This window comes from Rhincodon typus, chromosome 1, assembly GCF_021869965.1.
Source record: "Rhincodon typus isolate 14 chromosome 1, sRhiTyp1.1, whole genome shotgun sequence".
NCBI lineage: Eukaryota > Metazoa > Chordata > Chondrichthyes > Orectolobiformes > Rhincodontidae > Rhincodon > Rhincodon typus.
The window spans coordinates 149,705,861-149,728,710 of NC_063332.1; the positions used below are offsets into that span (position 1 = coordinate 149,705,861).

Genomic DNA, 22,850 nt, shown 5'->3' on the forward strand with positions numbered 1-22,850 from the left:
TCCAACCAAACTACACATCACTGGACAGTACGGACAATTTAGCATAGCCAATCCATCTAACCTGCACATCTTTGGACTGTGGGAGGAAACCAATGCAGACACAGGGAGAATATGCAAACTTCACACTGACAGTACAACTTAGATCAAATTATAATGGTATGGTTTTTAAAAATGTCATATGCAATGCTAAAACATCGTGCAAGAGTTTAGTCAGAGTTGTGATCTGAATAATATGTACCAGTGAGCGGTTTGCCAGAATTAAACTTGTTTTCATTTACTTGTCTAAGATAGGTTGTTTGCTTACAGTTGTTTGAAATGTAACTACTAACGATGGTGTGTCGCAAAATAAAGTTTAAATAGAATTAATGCATTCTCCTATATTAGTTTATCTTGTTACAAACTTATTGTTTGATATTTAATTGACTACTAACCAGGAACCTACTTATCTTGTTTCAGTCTGAGGATTATTTTGGCATTCGACGACTCTATGTGATACTGGGTTCTTGTCTGTTCTTCAAGGTAAGTCTGTTGATGATAGGAGATGAGGGTTGAGAGAAGGAGTCGAGATGTAACTCGATAGAATGCTAAGATTGTATTACTGCTTCAAGAAAATGATCATATTCTCAGCGTGTTAAACCATTTGTACACAATAGACCAAGAAGATTTGCTATATAATGAAGTTTCTATGTTTGTAAGAAAATAGTGCCCAACCAGTATGAAAGATTCTGTGTCAAATTTCATGCTGAAATCTCATTAACTATTAAATGTATTGCATGCTGGGATATACAATAAAATTGATGGATGTTGAAAGATGTAAGTAGCTATTTTCAGTTTTTAAGCATACAATGTGTCAAAGTCAGTTGTGAATTCCAAAATATTAAATCATAGCACCCAAAATTGCCACATGTATTTGAGGTTAAACTATATTTGTATTCCAGATCCCTGATATTTTAAAAATTTCTTAAAGTAATGGCAAATTGAATTTTATACTTCCAAGTTTGAATTGCAATATCACTTGTGCCTGGTTGATAAGCAGGCACCAACAGCTTTAAAAATTGTCCAAAGTTATATATACACAATGTAAAATGATTGGATATATACTAATAAATACAAGAGCAAGTTAATTTAAAATTGAATGTAATGTTAGTGCTGTGTGTCATGATACATTGTCAGAAGCCTGAAGTATTGTGGACATTTTTTACTTGTAATTCCAAAGTGTGTTTTTCAAAGGAAGGCTGATGCTGCCAAAAATGGTTGCATTTATAAGTTATGTGGCTGTTTGGAGAGAAAGAGTGAGAGGGAGGAAGAGGCAGAGAGAGAGACTGATGGAATGTAACACCTAGTGTCAAAGAAAGTTTGAAAAGACTGGACTGTGATCTCTTGTGACTAAAGGATAACAAGGGGCTGACAACCCCCTGATCAAGAGCAAGCCAACCCCTTTGAGCTACATCTCAAAAAACTGACACATTTTGTGTTCTTCACTTTGAAGAAATCACAAGGGCAAGGATTTTAAAAAAGTTTCAACTCTACTGGAGTGTACTAGCATGGCTGTGAACTTCTTGTGTATACCAGCCTGGTATTAGTGTACTTCAAGGTTGTTGTTGAAGAATTATCCCGTAGTTACTTCTGTGTTGCAGTTCTTCTGTTTCTCTAATTCTGAGTGGTGCAAACTAGTTAAAAACATGAATCAGAACAATGGGCTTCAAGCAACCTACAAAGCCAAGAATCTCAAAACTTGACTGTTCAACTACCAATATCAGTTGTACAAGCCTCAACATTCAATCATCTGTTCTTTATGAACGTGTGTGTGTGTGTGTGTGTGTGTGAGAGAGAGAGAGAGAGAGAGAGTGAGAAAGACATCTTTTGAATTAAGTTTGTTATAGCTAATCGAGGGGTGAGTGGATGAATAAAGACAAGGAGCCTGTTCATCCATCCTCACCTAGGAGTTTAACAGTTTCAGGTATCCTGTATGGAACTGTAATGAGCTGGGGGACCTTGCCCAAGGTCTCATTGTAACAACAGTTAGGAACACAGGAGCAGGAGTAAGCCTTATGTCCCTCGAGGCTACTACACTCTTATAGGTCATGGCTGATTATCTACCTCAACGACACATTCTTGCATTACAAACATACAGAGCAGAGTAGGCTTTCAGCTATTCAAACCTGTTCTGACATTCTTTAAGATCATGGCTGATCCAATTGTAATCTCATCCACGTTCATGCCTATTCTGGCTAACCTTTTGACACTTTGCTTAATTAGGATATATTAATTTCTACCTCAAAATATTTAAGGATTCTGATGCCACCACTTATCAGAAAGCGAGTTCCAAAGCTCTGAACACAATAAAAAACCTTTTTTGCCTGACCTCCGTTTTAAGTGGATGACCCATTATTTTAATGAGTGGCCTAAGATTTTTAAACAGTGACATCTAGTTCTAGATTCTGCCATAAGTGGAAACATCCTATCCAACACTCCCCTATCAAGACTGCTCAGGATTTTACGTGTTTCAGTCAAGTTGCTCTTACTCTTGGAAACTCCAGCAGATTCAAACCTAGCCAATCAAACCTTTCCTCAGAAGGCAACCCATCCATTCTAGATGTTAGTCCAGTAAACATTCTCTGAATCTTCACCTGTCCATATTTTTTTTTAAACTCTTTGTGTCTGTTTCACAACTCACTTTCATACCTATCTTGGTGTCATCAGCAAAATTTGGAACCTTTATTCCATCCTTTCATCCAAATTATTTATATAAACAGTAAACAGTTGAGTCTTAGCCATGATCCTTGTGGCACAGCACAAATGTTTGCCATTACACCTCTATAAACTCATCCTTTAACCTAAATAGCCAATTCACTTTAGCCAACTCATCTTTCATGTACTCATAATTACCCTTCTTTAAATTTTAAAAAGTAGTCTTGGACCCACTCCACTCTCTCTGAAATTAAATGTAAAATTCAATCATATTATGGTTGCTTGTATCTAGGGGACCCTTAACTATGACATTATTAACTAATCCTATTTCATTGCACAATACCAGCTCTGTATAGTCTGCTGTCTAGTTGGCTCCAGAACATGCTGTTCTAAGAAACTATCCTGAAAACATATAATGAATTCATCATCTAAGCTACCTTTGCCCATTTGACTTCTCCAGTCAATATATAGATTTAGTTTTATCATTCACTGTCTTATCTAGTCTAGTCTTATCTGTTGGTTGACGCTTAGATTCATACTGACTATCCCTTCCTGTCACGGTCTGTATATAATTTCTTGTATTACTTCCTTTCCATTTGGCCTTGACTCTACTCTTTGAATTGCCACTTCTTCCGAACTTTCATCCCTTATAGTTTAAAATCCTCTCGACTTCTCTAGTTATATAGTTGGCAAGAACAGCAGCCCCAGATGGCTCAGGTGGAGACTGTCCCATCAATCCTTTTTCATCAGTACTGGTGCCCTGTAGACCAGAACCCACGTCTCCTACAACGTCTTTGTCTTTGAGCTATGCAGTCATTTCCGTAATCTGATTTGTTTTATGCTAATTTACACATGGCTTATACAGTTATGTAGAGATTATAAAGTTTGAGGCACAGCACAGAAACAGACCCTTCGGTCTATTTGTCTAGGCCAACCAAATTTCCCAAACTAAAGTAATCCCACTTTGTGTGCATTTGGCCCATATCCCTCTAAACCCTTCTTATTCATATACCTGTCCAAATGTATTTTAAATGTTGTAACTGTACCTCCATCTACTACTTCCTGTAGCAGTTCATTCCACGTACACACCATCCTCTGTGTGGAAAAGGTTACCCCTTAGGGCTATTTTAAATTTTTCTCCTCTCACCTTAAAAATATGCCCCCCAGTTTTGAACTCCCCACCCAAGGAAAAGACTTTTGTTACTTACGTTATTCATGTCTGTCATGATTATATGAACTTGTATAAGTTCACCCCTTAACCTACATGCTCCAGTGACAAAAGTCCCAGCCTATTCAGCCTCTCCTTATAACAGTCCCAGCAACAGCCTAGTAAATCTTTTCTGAACCCATTTAAATTTAATAACATCCCTCCTATTAGCAGAGCGACCAGAACTGTACACAGCACTCCAGAAGTGGCCTCATGAACGTTCTTTACGACCTCAATATGACATCCCAATTCCTATACTGAATGGTCTGACAGTGGAGACAAGTGTGCTAAATGCCTTCTTAACCACCCTGTTTACACAACTGTCAAAGAAATGTGTACTTGAGCCCCTAGGTCTCTCTATTTGACAACACTACCCAGAGCTCTACTGTTAACTTTATAAGTTCTGATTGGTGCTTAGCTCCTCATACCTACTATGCAGAGCTTCCTACTTTGGTACTGAAAATATATGGAGGACAATGTGGACCACAAGTGACTGGAATGTCCCTCTGCCATTCCAAATTTCTCCCCAGCCCAAAGCAGATATCCTGAAACCTGAAACTGGGGTCATTAGCAACTAGAAATCCAATTGGAAATATGAACAGAAAGGGCTGGAGAAACTCAGCAATTCTGGCAGCATCTGTGGAGAGTTAACATTTTGAGTCCAATGTAACTCTTCTGCAGAACCCAAACAGTTCTGAAGAAAAGTCATATTGGACTTTGTGTCTCTCCCCAAATGCTGCCAGATCTGCTGAGTTGCTCCAGCACTTTTTTTCTTTCCAATTTCCCCCATTTGAAGTATTTTTTAAATAGAAATCTAACAGTCTCTGTCTTGAACTTAATTAATGAGCTTACACCACCCGCTGGAGTAGAAAATTCCAAAGTTCTTTCTCATCTCATTTTACTCGTTTGCTCTTTATTCTGAGATTCTATCCCCTGGTTCTACACCCCACAGCCAGAGGAAACATCCTTTTTGCATCTTTTTCATACAATACCTACAGTGTGGAAATAGGCCATTCGCCCAACAAGTACATGCTGCCCCTCTGAAAAGCATCCCACCCAAACTCATTCCCCTAATTTTCCCTGTCTAACCCAAACATCCCTGAACACTATGGGCAATTTAGCATGGCCAATCCACCTACCCTGCACATCTTTGGACTGTGGGAGGAAACCGGAGCAAACCTATGCAGAATGTGCAGGGAGAATGTGCAAACTCCACACAGACAGTCACCCAAGGCTGGAATCGAACCTGGGTCCCTGGCGCTGTGAGGCAGCAGTGCTAGCTACTGTGCCACCCAGCTATCTTGTCTCATCCTTTCAACACTTTCTACAAGATTACCACCCATTCCTCTAAACTCCAGAGAATACAGATATGGTCCCCACAGTATCTTCCCATAGGGCATTTCCACTCTCCCAGGAATCAGTCTGGAGAATCTTCACTATGCTCCCTCTGTATCAAGTGTATCTTTACTTCAGCAAGAGGACCACAACACACACAATACTGGGAGGGACATGAATGAGTGTTGGGGAGGCTAGATGGAAGAGCAGGAAGTATTTGTATGTAGTTATAATTTGCATACAATTGGTTGTGATATTTAATGTTGGTGTACAACCTGTACTAATTTTAAAAAATGAAAATGTTTGTTGCGTCATAGCAAATAGCTAGAATTGCTTCTCAGTGAAGCTGTATTTTTACAGGTTATTTTTCTTTACTTTTGAACTCTATAACAATACTTTGCTCATCTTACTCTGGATTTGTATTATTTTTAAGGGTTACTTGATTGGCAGTCATTTGCCCAAAGATGACCTCCTTGACATTGCACTTTACTGCCAGCATTATTGCTTACTACCCCTAGCAGCAGAGCAAAGGATTGGTCAGCTGATCATTTGGCGTGAGACATTCCCGTATAGATACTTTCCGTCACGTCACAAACTGATCATTGAGGACTATCAAGAACCAAAAGGAAGACACTTTTTGCTAATTGTTGGTTTGGTATGCATAACTTATTACTTCATATATGCTTTCTTCTGATATGTAATATAGTGCAGTTCCAAAATAAGCAAGATAAGAAAAATTATTGTTCATATATTGTTGAGCTGTAGTCCTTCATGTGGTGATTCTGTTACTGACATCATTTCCATTGTTATACAAGTATTCAGATCTTAATGTGTAACTTCCTTGTTAATTAAAATATGTTCCTTCTATTTAGTCACTAGTTGACTTCATAAGTAGGAAACACTTATAACTGAAAAGGATTAATGCACGAGTATAAGTTTTAACAGCACAAATGTTGAGTGAAAGCCACTTGTCTCATCAAGTATCATGGGCTGACCTAACTTGCATAATAAGACATAAGAAGTGAATTACAAATAAAATTGTCAAGAAAATAGGATTGTGCACTTTGGCAGAAAAGCTGAAGGCATTTAGAACATCTGTCCAATCCCAAAACACCTGCCACTGAACTCTGGCTGGTTATATTTAAATCTGTATGTGGCAATGGCTCATAATCATTTGCTGTTGAAAATATAGAAATTTTCTTTATAGCTACATTAATCAAAATTGAATTAAAATCTTAGTTTGCACAGTCAAAAGGAGCAGAGAGACCCCAGAAGCAGATAGACTGACAGCAGACCTCTGTGAGACTCAGGAGTGGCACTACAAGGTTAAAAGGAGCATTGAGAGTAGAATGGTTCCAGAGCAGACAGACAGGCGGCAGAGATCCTTCAACAAATTCAAAGTGTGACATCACAGGACAGCAAGTAGGTAACTGGTGGGTTTTCTTTTTACTCTCATGACTGGATATTGATTTAAGGCCATAAGTGCAACTGAAAGTGTGAAGTGATTCATTTTGGAAGGTCAAATTTGAATGCAGAATACAGGGTTAATGGCAGGATTCTTGGCAGTGTAGAGAAACAGAAGGATCTTGGGGTCCACGTCCATAGATCCCTCAAACTTGCTACCCACGTTGATAGGGTTGTAAAGAAGGTGTGTGGTGTGTTGGCTTTCATTGGCAGGAGAATTGAGTTTAAGAGCTGCGAGGCTATGCTGCAGCTCTATAAAACTGTGGAATATTGTGTTCAGTTCTGGTCACCTCATTACAGGAAAGATGTGGAAGCTTTAGAGAGGGTACAGAGGAGATTTACCAGGATGCTGCCTGGACTGGAGGGCAGACCTTATGAGGAAAGGTTGAAGGAAGAAGGATGAGAGATGACTTGATAGAGGTGTACAAAATGATGAGAGGCATAGATTGAGTGGATAGTCAGAGACTTTTTCCCAGGGCAGAAATGACAGTTACAAGGGGGCATAATTTTAAGGTGAATGGAGGAAGGTATAGGGGAGATGTCAGACGTAGGTTCTTTACACAGAGAGTGGTGGGCGTGTGGAATGCACTGCCAGCAGTGATAGTGGAGTCAGATACTTTAGAGACTTTTAAGTGACTCTTGGATAGGCACATGGAGGATAGTAAAATGTAGGGTATGCAGGGTAGTTTGATCTTAATAGGATAATAGGTTGGCACAACATCGTGGGCCGAAGGGCCTGTACTGTGCTGTACTGTTCTATGTTCTTTGTTCTATGAAAAAGTTTTACATAGATAATTAATCTTCACTTGATTGAGTTAGTGGTTCTGATTGCTGATCTGATATAAACAAGAAAAAGATTTTTCTAGTCTATTCTTAAGTCAGAGCAAGAGCCCTTATTATTTATTTAAGGTATGCCCGAGGATGGAAAATCCGAGACGCTCCTGCTGGTCTGAGATATCTCTAACTGGAGCAACTCAAGCTCCAGGTTTTGGATCTTGAGCAACATCTGGGGACACTGTTGTATTCACAAGGAAGAGGTTCATTGATAGCTTGTTTCAGGACATGGTCACCTTGCAGCTCAAGGTAGTACAGGTGGGGAGGGAATAGTGACCGCGAGAGCAAAAGAGATTGATCAGTTAGCAAGAGAATCATCAGAATGAATCTTGCTTGCAAACCGTTGTTCAGCCTTGGATTAACAGCGAATGTGATGGTTCATCTGTGGAGGCCCGTCAGAGCTGAGGTCAAGGCAGAGACAATGTTGGTGGTCCAACCGCTCAGTGGGGGAGAGAATAGTAGTCGGGGATTCATTAGTGAAGGGAATGGACAGATGTTTGAGACCATAGACATAACTGCAGGATTGTATGTTGCCTCTCAGGTACTAGGGTAAAAGATGTCACGGAATGGCCCCAGGACATTCTGAAGTGAAAGAGTAAACGCTTTGAGGTCATGGTCCATGTTGGGACTAATGACATTGGAAGGAAGAGAAATGAGGTCCGGCAAGTTGACTTGAGAGTTAGATAGAAAAGTGTAAAGATGGACTTCAAAGATAGTAATCTTTAGATTACTTTTGATGCCATGCAGTAGTGAGTGTTGGAATAGGAAGACAGAGCAGATGAGTGCATGGCTGAAGAGGTGGTGCAGGAGGGATGGCTTTAGATTACTGAGGCATTGGCACTATTTTTGGGGAAGGTGGTCCTGTACATGTCGGACAGGTTACACTGGAACAGGAATGGGACCAACATCATCATGGGGAGGATTGATAACACTCTTTGGACATTTTTAAATTTGAAAGGAAGTGGGACATAGACAAGTAGATCAGAGGGAAGAGTAGCTGGATGACCTCCTTGACATTGCACTTTACTGCCAGCATTATTGCTTACTACCCCTAGCAGCAGAGCAAAGCATGATTGGGCTAAATAAGAAAGAAGTGAATTTGGCAAGGCTATATGAAATATATTTTATTGCAAGGAGCCTGAGGAATAAGACAGATGAGTTGAGATCACAGAAAGGTACATACGATATCATAGCTATGACTGAGATTTGGCTTAAAGATAGGCAGGATTGGTAGCTCAGTATTTCTGGTTGTAGGGTGCTCAGAAAATGGGGATGGAAGAGATGGAGTTCTCAGTATTGTTCAACAAATCAGTTATAGGAGTGAGAGGGATGATAATTTGAAGGAATCATCACCTGAGGCCACGTGGATAGAAATAAGGATACACAAGAGGATCAAACACACTTTTGGATGTGTACTATAAGCCTGCAAACAGTCAGAGAGAGAGAGAGAGGATTAAATATGTAATGAATTTCCAGAGAAATATTAGAATAATAAAGCAATAAAAGAGGATTTTAACTGTCCAAATATTAACTGGAATAGGGTCTTGGTTCAACAGTAGCTTCAAAGCTGCAGTGCTCCCTCAGTACTACACTGAGTGACAACCTAGGATTTCAGATTTCTGGAATGGAACTTGAATCCGCAATCCAATGACAGAAACAAGAGTGCCAGCACTGAGCTACAACTGACTGAAAACTGTAACCACTGTGGGAGGATTTTGTAATTTTAAAATGGAGTTCTATGTATAATGCAGAATGTTGTATTTAAAGTTACCAAAATTTCTCAGTATTGAATGATACTGAACTTATTATTGATTTTTCTAAGGAATGATCAAACTGCAGAAGTAGGAAAAATCGTACAAATATTCATTGGAATAATTTATTACAGTCGTATCTAGAAGTGATTTCTTACTAACCAAAATACCACAATCGTTGATTCTTCTTTACCACTACTGTATGTATCTATCAACTGTAGGTAGTTTAAGACATTTTGTAAAAAGGCAAAATAACTTCAAGAAATATAGAATCATAAAACGTGGAATTGGGTCAAAAAGCCTACTATATCTGTAATAGTCTTTTGAAAGATATCTAATTAGTGTCGCTTCTGTACTGTTTATCTGTAGCCCCTGAAATTCCCTTTAATTGATAGTACTTTTTATTATTAAAAAGATTAATTAACAATTCCCTCTCTTCAGAGACACTTGATGTTGTGTGTGTTGCTGGAAGCAGGAGGATGTGCATCCAAAGTAAATGGAAATCCAGGACCCGACAGTGTTTATGTTGATCAAGTTAAAACAACTTTACTTCAGCTTGAAGGACTAGAAGCCAGAATACAAGAAAGGCTGGATTGTCCCTCCATTGCATGTTTGTCATGTGCTGATTGGTTCCTTCCTTCTTCTCGTGACAAGTTTGAAAGTATCAGCATTTCTCCTATCATTAGCAAGTTTCAAGGTGCAACTAAATCAATTCAATCACCAACAAATCGAAGGGCACTGTTTGGAGACTCCAGCCAAAGGATGCAGAAATCCAGTCCTCCACGGAACAATGGTGTCTCTGATATTGCTAGTGAAAGGCATGGAGATGGTGGTTCCTTCATTATGAACTTTAGTCCATATTCTATATCTGACACAGTCAAGAGGCTTCCTCGAAGAGAATCCCAAGGTTCTGGTGGATCTGATGGTAGTGGAAGTATATTTAAGGTGAGGAGAGAAATCTGAAGATGTACATAACATGTCCATGTTTTTGTTCCCCAGTTCTTTAATGATCATATTCAAAGCATTAAACTAGAAATCCATGGCTTTTGACAAACGAAAGCCACTGTTATCAGAACAAGTGGAGAAGAATTCAGGTTAAAACCCAATTCTGAAGAATAGTCACGTCACACTCAAAACATTAACTCTATGTGTCTCTCCACAGATGTTGCCAGACATGCTATGTTTCTCCAGCATTTTCTGGTTTTATCTTAGAATTCCAAGTATTTTGCTTTTATTTGAACCTGGTTCCAGTCAGTTTCCACTACTTTTCCTGCCAAAATGTGAGATTCTGCTGGGGTGGGATAAGGAGGGAGTGAAATGTCATAAGCAAAAATTTCTATCAATTCCACTACCGTTAGGAGGAAAGCTGATGAGTTCTTCCACTCCATGCCTAATCTAGAGCAATAAATTGCTACTGGAAAATGAGCTACACTATACAAATCCTTAACTCAGCATTTATGAATTTCAGTGCCAGTGATGCCAGATATGTAGGCCTTACATCCCAAAGAATGAAGAATCATATCAGACAGCATGTCCCTTGAGCTGTTATGAAGACCTATCGAGACTCAAAATGTTAACTTGATTTTTCTTCATGGATGCTGCCTGACCCACTGTGATCTCCAGCATTTTCTTATTTTCATGTCTCTTCAGCTGTTTGCAGCAAGCAAGGTATTAACCTCTACCCAACTAGCCTGTACCAGCAAACCTCGCAACACATTGTCTAAACGTTGAATCCATTTGGGTGGAAATTAGGAATAGCAGGGAGAAGAAGTCACTGATAGGTGTGGTCTATAGGCCACCAAATAATGACATCATGGTGGGGCGGGCAATAAACATAGAAATAGCTAATGCATGTAAAAATGGTACAGCAATTATCATGGGGGATTTTAATCTACATATCGATTGGTCAAACCAGGTCGGTCCTGGCAGCCTTGAGGAGGGGTTCATAGAATGCATCCGCGATAATTGAACAATATGTAATGGAACCTACGAGGGAGCAAGCTATCCTAGATCTAGTCCTGTGTAATGAGACAGGAATAATTAATGATTTCACAGTTAGGGATCCTCTTGGAAGGAGCGATCACAGTATGGTCAAATTTAAAATACAGATGGAGCGTGAGAAGGTTAAATCCAGTACCTATCTCCTGTGCTTAAACAAAGGAGACTATGAAGAAATGAGGGAGGAGTTAGCTAAGGTAGACTGGGAGCAAAAATTTTATGGTGGGTCAATTGAGGAACAGTGGAGGACTTTCAAAACGATTTTTCACAGTGCTCAGCAGAAGTATATTCCAGTGATAAGGAAGAACTATAGGAAAAGAGAGAGCCAGCCATGGATGTCTAAGGAAATAAAGGAAAGTATCAGATTGAAAAAAAACACATACAAAAAAGCAAAGAGTAGTGGGAAACTAGTAGACTGGGAAATCTTTAAAGGCCAACAGAAAGCCACAAAAAACGTTATAAAGAAAAGTAAGATAGATTATGAGAGTAAACTAGCTCAGAATATAAAAACAGTTAGCAAAAGTTTCTATAAATATGTAAATCGTAAAAGAGTGGCGAAGGTAAACATTGGTCCTTTAGAGGATGAGAAGGCCAATTTAATAACTGGGAATGAGGAAATAGCCGAGACATTAAACAGTTATTTCGTGTCGGTCTTCACAGTGGAAGACACAAATAACATGCCGAAAACTAATGGCAAGAAGGTGATAGCAGGCGAGGACCTAGAAACTATCATTATCACTAAGGAGGCAGTGCTGGGCAAGCTAATGGGGCTAAAGGTAGACAAGTCTCCTGGCCCTGATGAAATGCATCCCAGGGTATTAAAAGAGGTGATGGGGGAAATAGCAAATGCACTAGTAATTATTTACTAAAATTCACTGGACTCTGGGGTGGTTCCCGCAGATTGGAAAACAGCCAATGTGACACCACTGTTTAAAAAAGGAAGTAGACAAAAAGCAGGTAACTATAGGCCAGTTAGCTTAACTTCGGTAGTGGGGAAAATGCTTGAATCTATCATTAAGAAGAAATAGCAAGACATCTGGATATAAATTGTCCCATTGGAAACACCCAGCATGGGTTCATGAAGGGTAGGTCATGTTTAACTGATTTGGTGGAATTCTTTGAGGACATTACTTGCATGGTGGACAATGCGGAACCTGTGGATGTGGTGTATCTGGATTTCCAGAAGGCATTTGACAAGGTGCCACACCAAAGGCTGCTACATAAGATAAAGTTCCACAGTATTACAGGTAATGTATTGGCATGGATAGAGGATTGGTTGACCAGTAGAAAGCAAAGAGTAGGGGTAAATGGGTGTTTTTCTGGTTGGCGGTCAGTGGCTAGTGATGTGCCTCAGGGATCAGTGTTGGGACCGCAATATTTTACAATTTACATAGATGATTTGGAGTTGGGGACTAAGTGTGATGTGTCAAAATTTGCAGATGACACTAAGGTGAGTGGTAGAGCAAAGTGTGCAGAAGACACTGAAAGTCTGCAGAGGGATATAGATAGTCTAAGTGAGTGGGCAAAGGTCTGGCAGGTGGAGTACAATGTTGATGAGTGTGAGATCATCCATTTTGGTAGGAATAACAGGAAAATGGACTATGTTTTAAATGGTTAAAAAATTGCAGCACGCTGCTGTGCAGAGGGACTTGGGTGTCCTTGTGCATGAATCACTAAAAGTAGGATTGCAGGTGCAGCAGGTAATTAAAAAGGCAAATGGAATTTTGTCTGCCATTGCTAGAGGGATGGAGTTTAAAAACAGGGAGGCTATGCTGCAGCTGTATAGAGTCCTGGTGAGGCCACACCTGCAGTAGTGTGTGCAGTTTTGGTCTCCTTACTTGAGAAGAGACATACTAGCACTGGAGGGGGTGCAGAGGAGATTCACTGTTGATTCCAGAGTTGAGAGGGTTGGATTATGAGGAGAGACTGAGTAGACTGGGATTATATTCATTGGAATTCAGAAGAATGAGGGGAGATCTGATAGAAACATATAAGATTATGAAGGGAATAGATAAGGTGGAGGCAGGGAGGTTGTTTCCGCTAGCAGGTGAAACTAGGACGAGAGGGCATCGCCTCAAAATAAAGGGAAGCAGATGTAGGACTGAGGTCAGGAGGAACTTCTTTACCCAAAGGGTTGTGAATCTATGGAATTCCCTGCCCAGTAAAGCAGTTGAAGCTACCTCGCTGAATGTTTTTAAGGCAAGGCTGGATAAATTTTTGAACAGTAAAGGAATTAAGGGTTATGGTGAGTTGGTGGGTAAGTGGAGCTGAGTCTCTAAAAGATCAGCCATGATCTTATTAAATTACGAGGCAGGCTCGAGGGGCCAGATGGCCTACTCCTGCTCCTAGTTCTTATGTTCTTATGTTCTAACAGCAGATGTGATTCTAAAATTGGACAACATTTGCTGGATAATCCTGAATGTGTGATGAATTATGCTGACAAACAATGTAAAATTATCGGTCAAGCTCACAGTTTTGGTACTTGTGTGTATTCGAAGCTGCATATATTAATACACAGGGCACTGTTGTTTGCAGACATAATGAGCATATACACATAATGTGCCTGTTTCAACTTAACAAAATAGGTGACATTCATTTGCTGGTTCATTTCTCAGGACAATGCTCAAACCAATCAGATTCAACCTACCTGGTTTGAAATTTAACAGCTTGGCTATTGACCACCAATTAGCATTAATAAGTGCATTCCCATGACAACATCTGTACCAATCAGAGTTCACTTGCTAACCAATCAGCACTCTCCTCTCATTCACCATAAATATTGATTTTTTTTTCCTCTTGAATCCCCTTGTCATCTTGCAAAATGCCTTGATAAGTGCAAAGTGAAAGGCTTTGGCAAAATGCATTTAAATCCTTACAAATTCTAGATCAGGTGTCTGGTAGTATCAATCCAATTAACAGGCCTTCGGTTTTATTTTTGCCATACAAGGTGTCATTCTGCATTTTGATTAGAGGATGTTGGCATTTAGTTTTAGAGTACCCTTTTTAAAAATGAATATTAATTAAAAATTTTAAACTGGTAGTTTAGTTTCCTGATATCATCATTTTTTCTTGTTCAGTGCCAAGCATCGTTTAAGTTTTAAGTCTGAAACAATATTTTAGTAACCCAATTTAGGTGCCAATAGTTGCTGATGAAAATCAAAAATCATGGGCCTGTCCCACAGTACTGCCCATTTGGGAGTCCTGCTGCTGCTGGAAAACCAGCTGATGTGAGCAGACAAGAGTTCTTGTGAGCACAGGAGTCCCATCTGCTGTATTCAGCAAGTTGAAATCAATTCCATTTTGTCAAGTCATAGCTGACCTGTGTCATAATTCCAAATAGCCTCAAACCACATCCTTTGCCATATAAAAGTCCTCTGATCCATGTCTTGAAAATTTCAACTGTTTCAACAACAGGGTTTTGACTACGACAGTTCCAGATTTCCACCGTCCTTTGAAAAAATCGCTTCCTGATTTCACTGTTAAATGCCTCTCTCAAATTTTATGCTCTCTTGTTCTGGCTTCTTCCATTGAAGGTAATAGATTTTCTGAATCTACTGTATTGAACCTTTTAATCATTTAAAACACCTATATTTAGATTACACCCCATCTTTCTAAACGCTAGGAAGGACGGCTAAACTTAGGCAGCCTTTCTTTATCACAAACATTTATCTTGATATCAATGAAGAAAGAAGTACAAGCAGCAAATGCAAGGCTTTGAAAGGGAGAGCTAAGTAACAATAAAGGCGATTGCAAAAGCAGAAATTATACCATACCTATCCTTATCTAACCGTAAGTTGACAAAACCGAGGGAAATTACTGACGCAATCTATGTTTCATGGAATCAGAAATGATACAGTCTTCTAACTGACCAGACACCAGGAACACTCTGCTTGCACTAACATATGCCTGGTTAGATTAAATCATTTTTAAGTTTAACAAACTGGCTCGATCTACAAATGTTTTGCAGGTACTAATTTTCTAGGACCTGTTGTAAAGTAATGACTATATTAATCCAGTAATTGAAGTGTTAAATTTTAAGCACAACCTAAGTAGTATCAGAGTTTGAAATTTTGTCACGAACAAGCTCTCAGAGTTGCAAACAAGGGGGGGTGAAACATCCTTGCACCTTTTGGTTTATTTACGACAGAACAGACTTTCTGAAAAAGGAGTCATATAATCAATCAAGAATTCTGTCTTTCATAAGATTTAGTAGTAAACAATAGGCTGTTTTATTAAAATCCTGAGGTACAGACAAATTTCCTAGGACCTAGCAATAAATCAACAAACAAGACAAGATATTAGAAAGATAAGGAAAAGATAAAACAAAAGATTCGGTGTCTGAATGCACATTAATAACAAAATAAATGAATTAATAGCATACATTGAAGTAAACAAATACGATCTGATAGCCATTGAAACATGGTTTCAGGATGACATGGATTGGGTCCTGAATGTTGAAGGGTATATTGCTTCAAGAAAAGTAGGAACCTAGGTAATGATGGAGGGATAGCACTGTTATTGAAGGATAGCATTTGTTCAATAGTTAGAGATGACCTTAGTTCAGGAGATTACCATGTAGAATCAGATTGGGTAGAGATGAGAAATATCAGGGGAAAGAAGTTACTAGTGGGAGTGATCTACAGGCCATATAACACTAACCACAAAAAGTATACAAGAAATATTGAGTGCTTGTAGCAAAGGGACAACAGTAATCCTGGATGACTTTAATAAACTAGAAAAATTAGGTTGGTAGTAGCCTGAACGAGGAGTACGTAGAATGCTTTCCAGATAATTTCTTAGAGCAGTTCATCTTGGAACTGACAAACAATTTATGGAATTTCAGTTAGAAACTTCATTTACTTTTGGGTTGTAATTAAACTCTTAGACAGCCTGGGAAGTAGTAGGCTTTTTTTTAAAACATTAATGTCAATGATAACTACAATTCCTTTAGCACTTAGGATCCAAGAAATTATTGAGTATTTCACACAAAGAATTTGCTTGAATGTAAAATGCCCCCTCCATTTGTGGTTGTTGGTGGTGAGATTACTTCCCAGAAAAATGAACATTGGCTAGAAATTAGAATCTTCAGAAGGCAAGATAAGCTTGTTTGCTGCATGCTTTCAGCCCTCAAGCTCTTAACCTGGAGAGCAAGTAGTCGCTGCACTGCCTAATTGCCCAATAATGAAATAACCAAACAGGTTTTTGACAAAGCATTTGGTGCCTCCAGTGAATCGTGGAATGATAATGTGACAAGTCCTAGAACTGTTATCATCATTTGGTCATTAAATTGTGCCTCCTTTGACACGCCATTAAGAGTGCCTATGCTCTATTTGAGTATCAGATGAATTTTATCTAAACAGTGAAATGAAAATTCTCTTCATAAACTTGGAAGACTTTAGTGATAGTAAAATTTATAATTATTCCAATAAGGTGCCTGTTTGATAGGATTTTTTTTGTAACAGCAACAATAATTTTGATCCTGCTTGTCATCACCATGCTTAATAGCAGGAATGTGTCGGTTTGCCTATTGAGTACTCAGATATAGATATATATATATAGAATATACACACACATATATGTGTTAAGAAAGTAGAACAATGCTAACCAGAAGTAGTCTATTTATATTATCTAATTACACTTTACATACGAAAGTAGCTGTTTAATTAAAATTGTTTAATGTTGATCTTTTAATATGTTTACTTTGAATTAATTTGTTTAAAAACTGATTAAACTATTCCAGAGCAAGAAGAAACAAAACTTTCCCAATCCATTTTATCTGGGAAGCATGAAAAAAAGCCTTTCTGAGTCAGAGACCGAGGAAACATACAGCATAACAAAGTAAGTTTAAAGCTTCTAATTTAAGATTTTTAAACACTTATTTATGCTATTGTAAGTAAAAACGATCATGGCTTTTCCCTTTAGTTTCTGACCTTGGTTTCAGTTTCTCTTTTTGTTGTCCCTTGTTTTCTTTACTATCCTGAGTAAGGATCTGTTATGAGCACCCTCTATAATATAAGATGTACCAATGAAGTTCCTAATGAATTGCACTTATTGTAGTAGATATTACTCCTGTACATTTAAAAGAATGTACGCAAAGTACAAGCATTGAAGGTGCTGACTATCAGGTTTTAAATATAATGGAGGTCTTTGCATTTCTTTAAAAAAAAATACATTTAACATTAAAGTACAGAATATTATATGACTCTTTGAAGGAGAGAATGGATATCAAAGACCAAGGAGAGATGATCAAAAATGTGACCAAAAGGAAAAATTTTATAACTGTTAAATGTGGAAAGAGAAGCAGTAAAGGGGTACGTTTAGAAATAAACTCTCGAAGAGTACAACCAAGATGACTGAAAACTTAGTCCCTAAGGAGAAAAAGTCATTTACATAATATTAGGATCGTAGAATCAATAAGTTTGGACTGGGGTGGAGAGCTAGAGATAGTAATAGAGGTAAAATAATTGAGGTCATAAAATAACCAGTAAATTAGATTGAGGATTTTTGAATTTAGTACATTGAGAGTCAACAGAAATTCTGAGTTACAGCAAGTAGAACTTTGTGTGTTAGAGTGTGCAGGCTGGCTGTTTTGTTTAGATTGCTGTTATCAGTGGAGCTGTACGTACGCAGGCTAGTAAAGAGAACATAGGAAATGTTAACAAGTAGTTAAAATGTAGCCAGAGATTCAGCAATAAAAACTTGTATTCATATAATCCCCTTAACATAGAGAAAGCAAAAGACAAAAATTGAAGATTGATACATGAAGATGGGTGACTAAAAACTTGTCAATAAGGTTGTTTTTAAGAAATGTTATAAACAGGGGAAGAGGCTTAGTGAGGTTGTGCCAAAATTTATGATCTAGAAGATTGAAGGCAAGGCTGTAACCATTTGGGTAAAGGAAGTCTTGATGCACCAGAGTTCGGAAGAAGTGCAGAGTTCTTGGAGAGAGATGATGCAAAGAAATTGGAACATGACGCTGGAAATTTTACACGCAAGATGTTGGGGTGCTGGGAATCTAAGTAATTCAGTGACAATAGAGTGAGGGAAACCTATGATGGAATAGAACACAGGCAACAAATATTTTTGATGAGCTGAAGTTTGCGCACTAGTTGCTAGGTGGTAAAACCAACTCGGAGGTTATTCAAACATTGAACTTTCGAAGTGACAGAAGAAGCAATATTTTCCAGCAAGGGTGGAGACAACATCGAAATAGTGGTTAGGAAATATCCAGCTGATCCACCTAGCCACTCGGACATTTGTGCATCAGGTCAAGCGAGACACCTTGCATGTTAGGTGCCACGGAGAAGGGCAATATTGAAAGGTGGAAGTAGGCAACCTTTTCAGTAGAGAGGAAATGAGAAAAATCGGCTTGTGCTCAAAGAGAACACTAAGGTTGCAAACAAGCTGAGACAGTGACCAATGAAGGGGATGGACATTTTGGCAAGAGTAGGTAGATGGTGGCAGAGTCCAAAGACAGGCAATTCATGAATAGTTTTTGGGTAAAGGAAACAATGCCCTCTAGCAATTGATTTTTTGCTGCCAGATCTGATGGTGGATGGCTCAACTGATATGCAAGTTGTCATGATTCCAGTTATGAGAAGACTGGGCAAGTCAGATAATGCGTTGAATCAAATTCAGACTCCAGATCTGTCAAAGATATCGGCCATTCTCACCCACAGAATAGCAACTCCAACAGCATGATGTCCATAAGCTGAAGACCAGTAACTCCAGACTAGCCACTTTGTCAGATGACAATGCCAAATAATCAGAATAGAGGTAGGCCATGCTAAAGCACAAAATCAGAGAGCCCTGGGCAAGCTATCATTTGATATTAAGATCTACTTGTGGAAGGACATTGAAAACTAAAATATGACTAAACTTGTGAGAAAGTTGGAAGTGTTGGCAGAGAGAAGGTGAAGTTGATATATTGCAAGTGGAAAATCGTGGCATGAAGTGAAAAACAGATGACAACTATGTGGGATGCTGAGAATGAGGAGGACAAGAGTATGACCAAGGGTCTAGACCCGAAACGTCAGCTTTCCTGCTCCTCTGATGCTGCTTGGCCTGCTGTGTTCATCCAGCTGTACACCTTGTTATCTCATCTGATACAAGACCCATTTTGCTCAGCTGTGAGAGACCAACATGGAAATTCCGACAACTATGGAAACTTAACCAAAATGTCTAACGCCATAAGCTGCACAATAGAACTGATAGATGAGGCATATGTAGATGAAGTACATTCTTCAAGTAAGGAACTCAAAAAAGACCAATGGGCCTAAGAGTCCATTGAATGCTCAGATGCCTGTTTCCCTGGCTGAAATTGCAGTGGCCAAAGAAATGCTCCTGGATTTCACGCTGCAGCACATAAACTTAGAATGCGTTTGACTGCATTGATGACATGCCAGACTATACAATACCTGTCTGAATATGACATGCTAAGCCAGAACAGATTATTGAGTTTTTCTAGACCTACCTCACAGCAGTGCTCAGTGCTTTTCACTGTACAAAGTCGGCATTGTGAGGTGTGCACAAATTGAAAATAAAAAATATTTTTCACATTATTATTACTTTACTGTGTTTTCATTTGGGATTTTGTTTTTGACAAAGAGTACACTTATTTACAAATCAGGTTACAGAAGAGCCTTTTTGTCTACTTTGAAGTGCGGCTTAACATGAATTTGTTGCATGTCCTCTGTAAATTAATTTGCAATGTGATTTCAAGTTTTTTTTAAATTCATTCATGGGATGTAGTGTTGATGAGTGGGCCAGTATTTATTGTCCTTCTCTAGATTGCCTTTGAGAAGCTGGTGGTGAGATCCTTCTTGAACTGCTGCAATTTGGTGTAGGTAGATCCACAGTACTCTGTAATGCATTTTCTTTTTATTCTGGGTCTGGCTGTACAGGTGGCAATTCAGATTTATGGTATAGCACCAATCAATATGACCTCCTGGCATCACTTACAATGAGATTTTCCATTATCTAGTACTTGGGGTTGGGGCTAAAATTGGAAATGATTGCAGATGTAGATAGAGGAAATGACAGCTGTGCAAACAGTTGCACTTTTAGAAATTAAAAATACCTTGGGTCTTCATACTTTATGGTAAGGAAGGAGGAGAAGATGTGGTTCCTTTGTTGAAGAGATTTGCCTGGATTTGGCTTGCCCTGCAATATGATCCAGAAGTAGTTAAAGGATTTGCTGAAAAGCGGGAAGTACGGTGATTCATTAGACAAAGTCAGCGATGTAACAACTAACAGATCTGTTGTCCATCTGGTGCAATCAAGTACTTTAAACATAAAGAAATTGATGAAAGCAATTATTCCAGGTAGTAAAGATCGGAGAGCATTGGTGACTTGATGGAGATCAACGAATCAATAGGAAAGCTAAGAAAACTGCTAACGGAGTCAACATTGATATAGGTGTTTTGTTAAGTAGAGAGCCAGAAGACACGGAATTAGAAATTAGCATGAAGAGAATGTTGGAGGCATTGTTGTATGTATTATAAGTATGTAAGGAGATGTAGGCAGTAAAGGAGATTTCCTAAAAATTTGGCTATGCTGACTGAAAAGATCGTATGGGTATTATGTAAAAGGAAGACTGTATGGGAACTTAAAGCAGAAAAGTGTGAATATAAATAGAATGTAAAAAATTAAAATTGTGTGGCACAGAAACTAAGTGCAGAGGATGGTAACAATCACTGCAAGACTTGAGAGGACAGTGAAAAATTCTTTTAATGGCCATGTGGAGCTGATCCACATGAAATGTTTCTCCTTGTAAAATTGCAATGCTTGTTTTGAGTCTGAGTTGACAGTGAAGGGCCACCAGTAACACACATTGAAAATTTAATAGCATAAGTGGTTCACTATTTTCGAACTGTTCGGTCAAAAATTTGTGAGAAAAAAATGGCCAAGTTTACAGTGAGATTTGCAACCATGCAGAAGTTTTTCCTTCAATTACATGATGCAATTCTAAAGAACCTGAGCAATGAAGAACGTTTGGGCACAGAGAATGGCAATTTGTGAATTACTTGTACATTACGTATTTTCATAAATTAAAATTTAATATTTCTTATTTGGTAAATAAATATCTAAGGAAATTTGTATTAAGTCTTGTTAAAGATCTGTTATTTCATGTTTTACAGATTGACATCAGGCACAGAAAACACTCTATTTTATTATATTTCAATAGAAACAACACAAGGGATATTCATAGCACCAACACATACAGAAGTTTCACAGCTCAATGGTTCCGTTCACTCACAACTAATCAAAAACTTCCATCGTTGTTGCTTATCGATACGGTCAGTCTTCCAACAAACCTTGGACAAATGGGTGAGATTGTTTAAAATTTATAGTAACTGGGTTTGTACTGCTATTTGTAGCATATGTATTGTATAGACATGTGTAAATGCACTAAATATTCAGTCAACTGAGTTATGCAATAGCGTGGGCAAGCACACAGTCCTTTCCTCTGTCGGAACTGAGTTTGAATCCAGCCAAAATAGATATGGTGCATACTGTAATTTTATTGGCTTTGAATTTCCAAATTAACTCAATTCAGTTCTAATGAATGTTGGTCCAGGGTACAACTTTACTCATATTTCAACACCAGTTGTCAGTCTTACAATTTGTTCATTAAATCTCAACAATTGTTACCAACTTTAATCTGGTAATGTAGTGATTGTAATGAGGACAGCCAGGTGGACCTCATAGAATATGAGTTCCCTGATTTGGGCTGTTAATCTGGTCCAATCAGGGAGCCCTGGCTGACAGATAAGAACAGGACTGTCAGATATCCTGTTCACTCTGAGAGCTGGCTCTGCGGGAGCTGGATCACTGTCAAGGACTCTTCATGTGTACATAAAGAGTGACTTGGTGATGGGATTCCGGCCTCTCTGGAGTTATGTTACATAGATTTTTGTTACTGCTTCTTGGATGAGGTTTACTTGGATTTTCAGAAGGTTTTTAATAAGGTCCCCACATAAGAGCATGCAAAATTATAGCGCGTGAGATTGAATGTCATGTACTGAAAAACTGGGAACTGGTTGGCAGACTAGAAGCAAACAGTATGTATTAATAAGACTTTTGCTGAGTGGCAGGCAGTAACGAGTGGGATACCACAGAGATCAGTGTTTGGGCCAAGGTATTCACAATATATATTAATGATTTAGATAAGAGAACTACATGTCATATCTCCAAGTTTGCAGATGGCACAAAGCTGGGTGGGAGGATATGCTGTGAGGGGGGTTCAGAGATACTTCAGTGTGATATGAACAAGTTAATTAAGTGGGCAAATATATGGCAGATGCATTATATTGTGGATAAATGTGAGGTTATCCACTTTGGTAGCAAAAATAGGCAGGGATATTATTTATCTGAATGGCGATAGATTGAGAAAGGGGGAGGTGCAATGGGACCTGGGTATCTTTGTACTCCAGTTGCTGATAATAAGCATACAGGTGCAGCAGGCAGTGAAGAAGACAAATGATATGTTGGCCTTCATAGCGACAGGATTTGAATACTGTAGCAAGGATGTGTTGCTGCAACCGTACAGGGCATTGTTAGGAACACAC

General features: G+C 38.7%; 1 protein-coding gene across 3 annotated transcripts in view; it reads left to right on the forward strand.

Moving 5' to 3' along the window:
- intu (inturned planar cell polarity protein) overlaps positions 1 to 22,850 on the forward strand; it is a 120,300-nt gene that overhangs the window by 90,645 nt on the left and 6,805 nt on the right. For 2 of the 3 annotated variants that reach the window (XM_048602488.1, XM_048602487.1), the window contains exons 10-14: positions 457 to 519; positions 5,667 to 5,888; positions 9,724 to 10,227; positions 17,021 to 17,118; positions 21,420 to 21,609. In XM_048602488.1, the coding sequence (XP_048458445.1) occupies positions 457 to 519; positions 5,667 to 5,888; positions 9,724 to 10,227; positions 17,021 to 17,118; positions 21,420 to 21,609 (1,077 nt within the window). The remainder of the gene's footprint in view (positions 1 to 456; positions 520 to 5,666; positions 5,889 to 9,723; positions 10,228 to 17,020; positions 17,119 to 21,419; positions 21,610 to 22,850) is intronic. The other variant, XM_048602489.1, reaches the window with a different exon arrangement.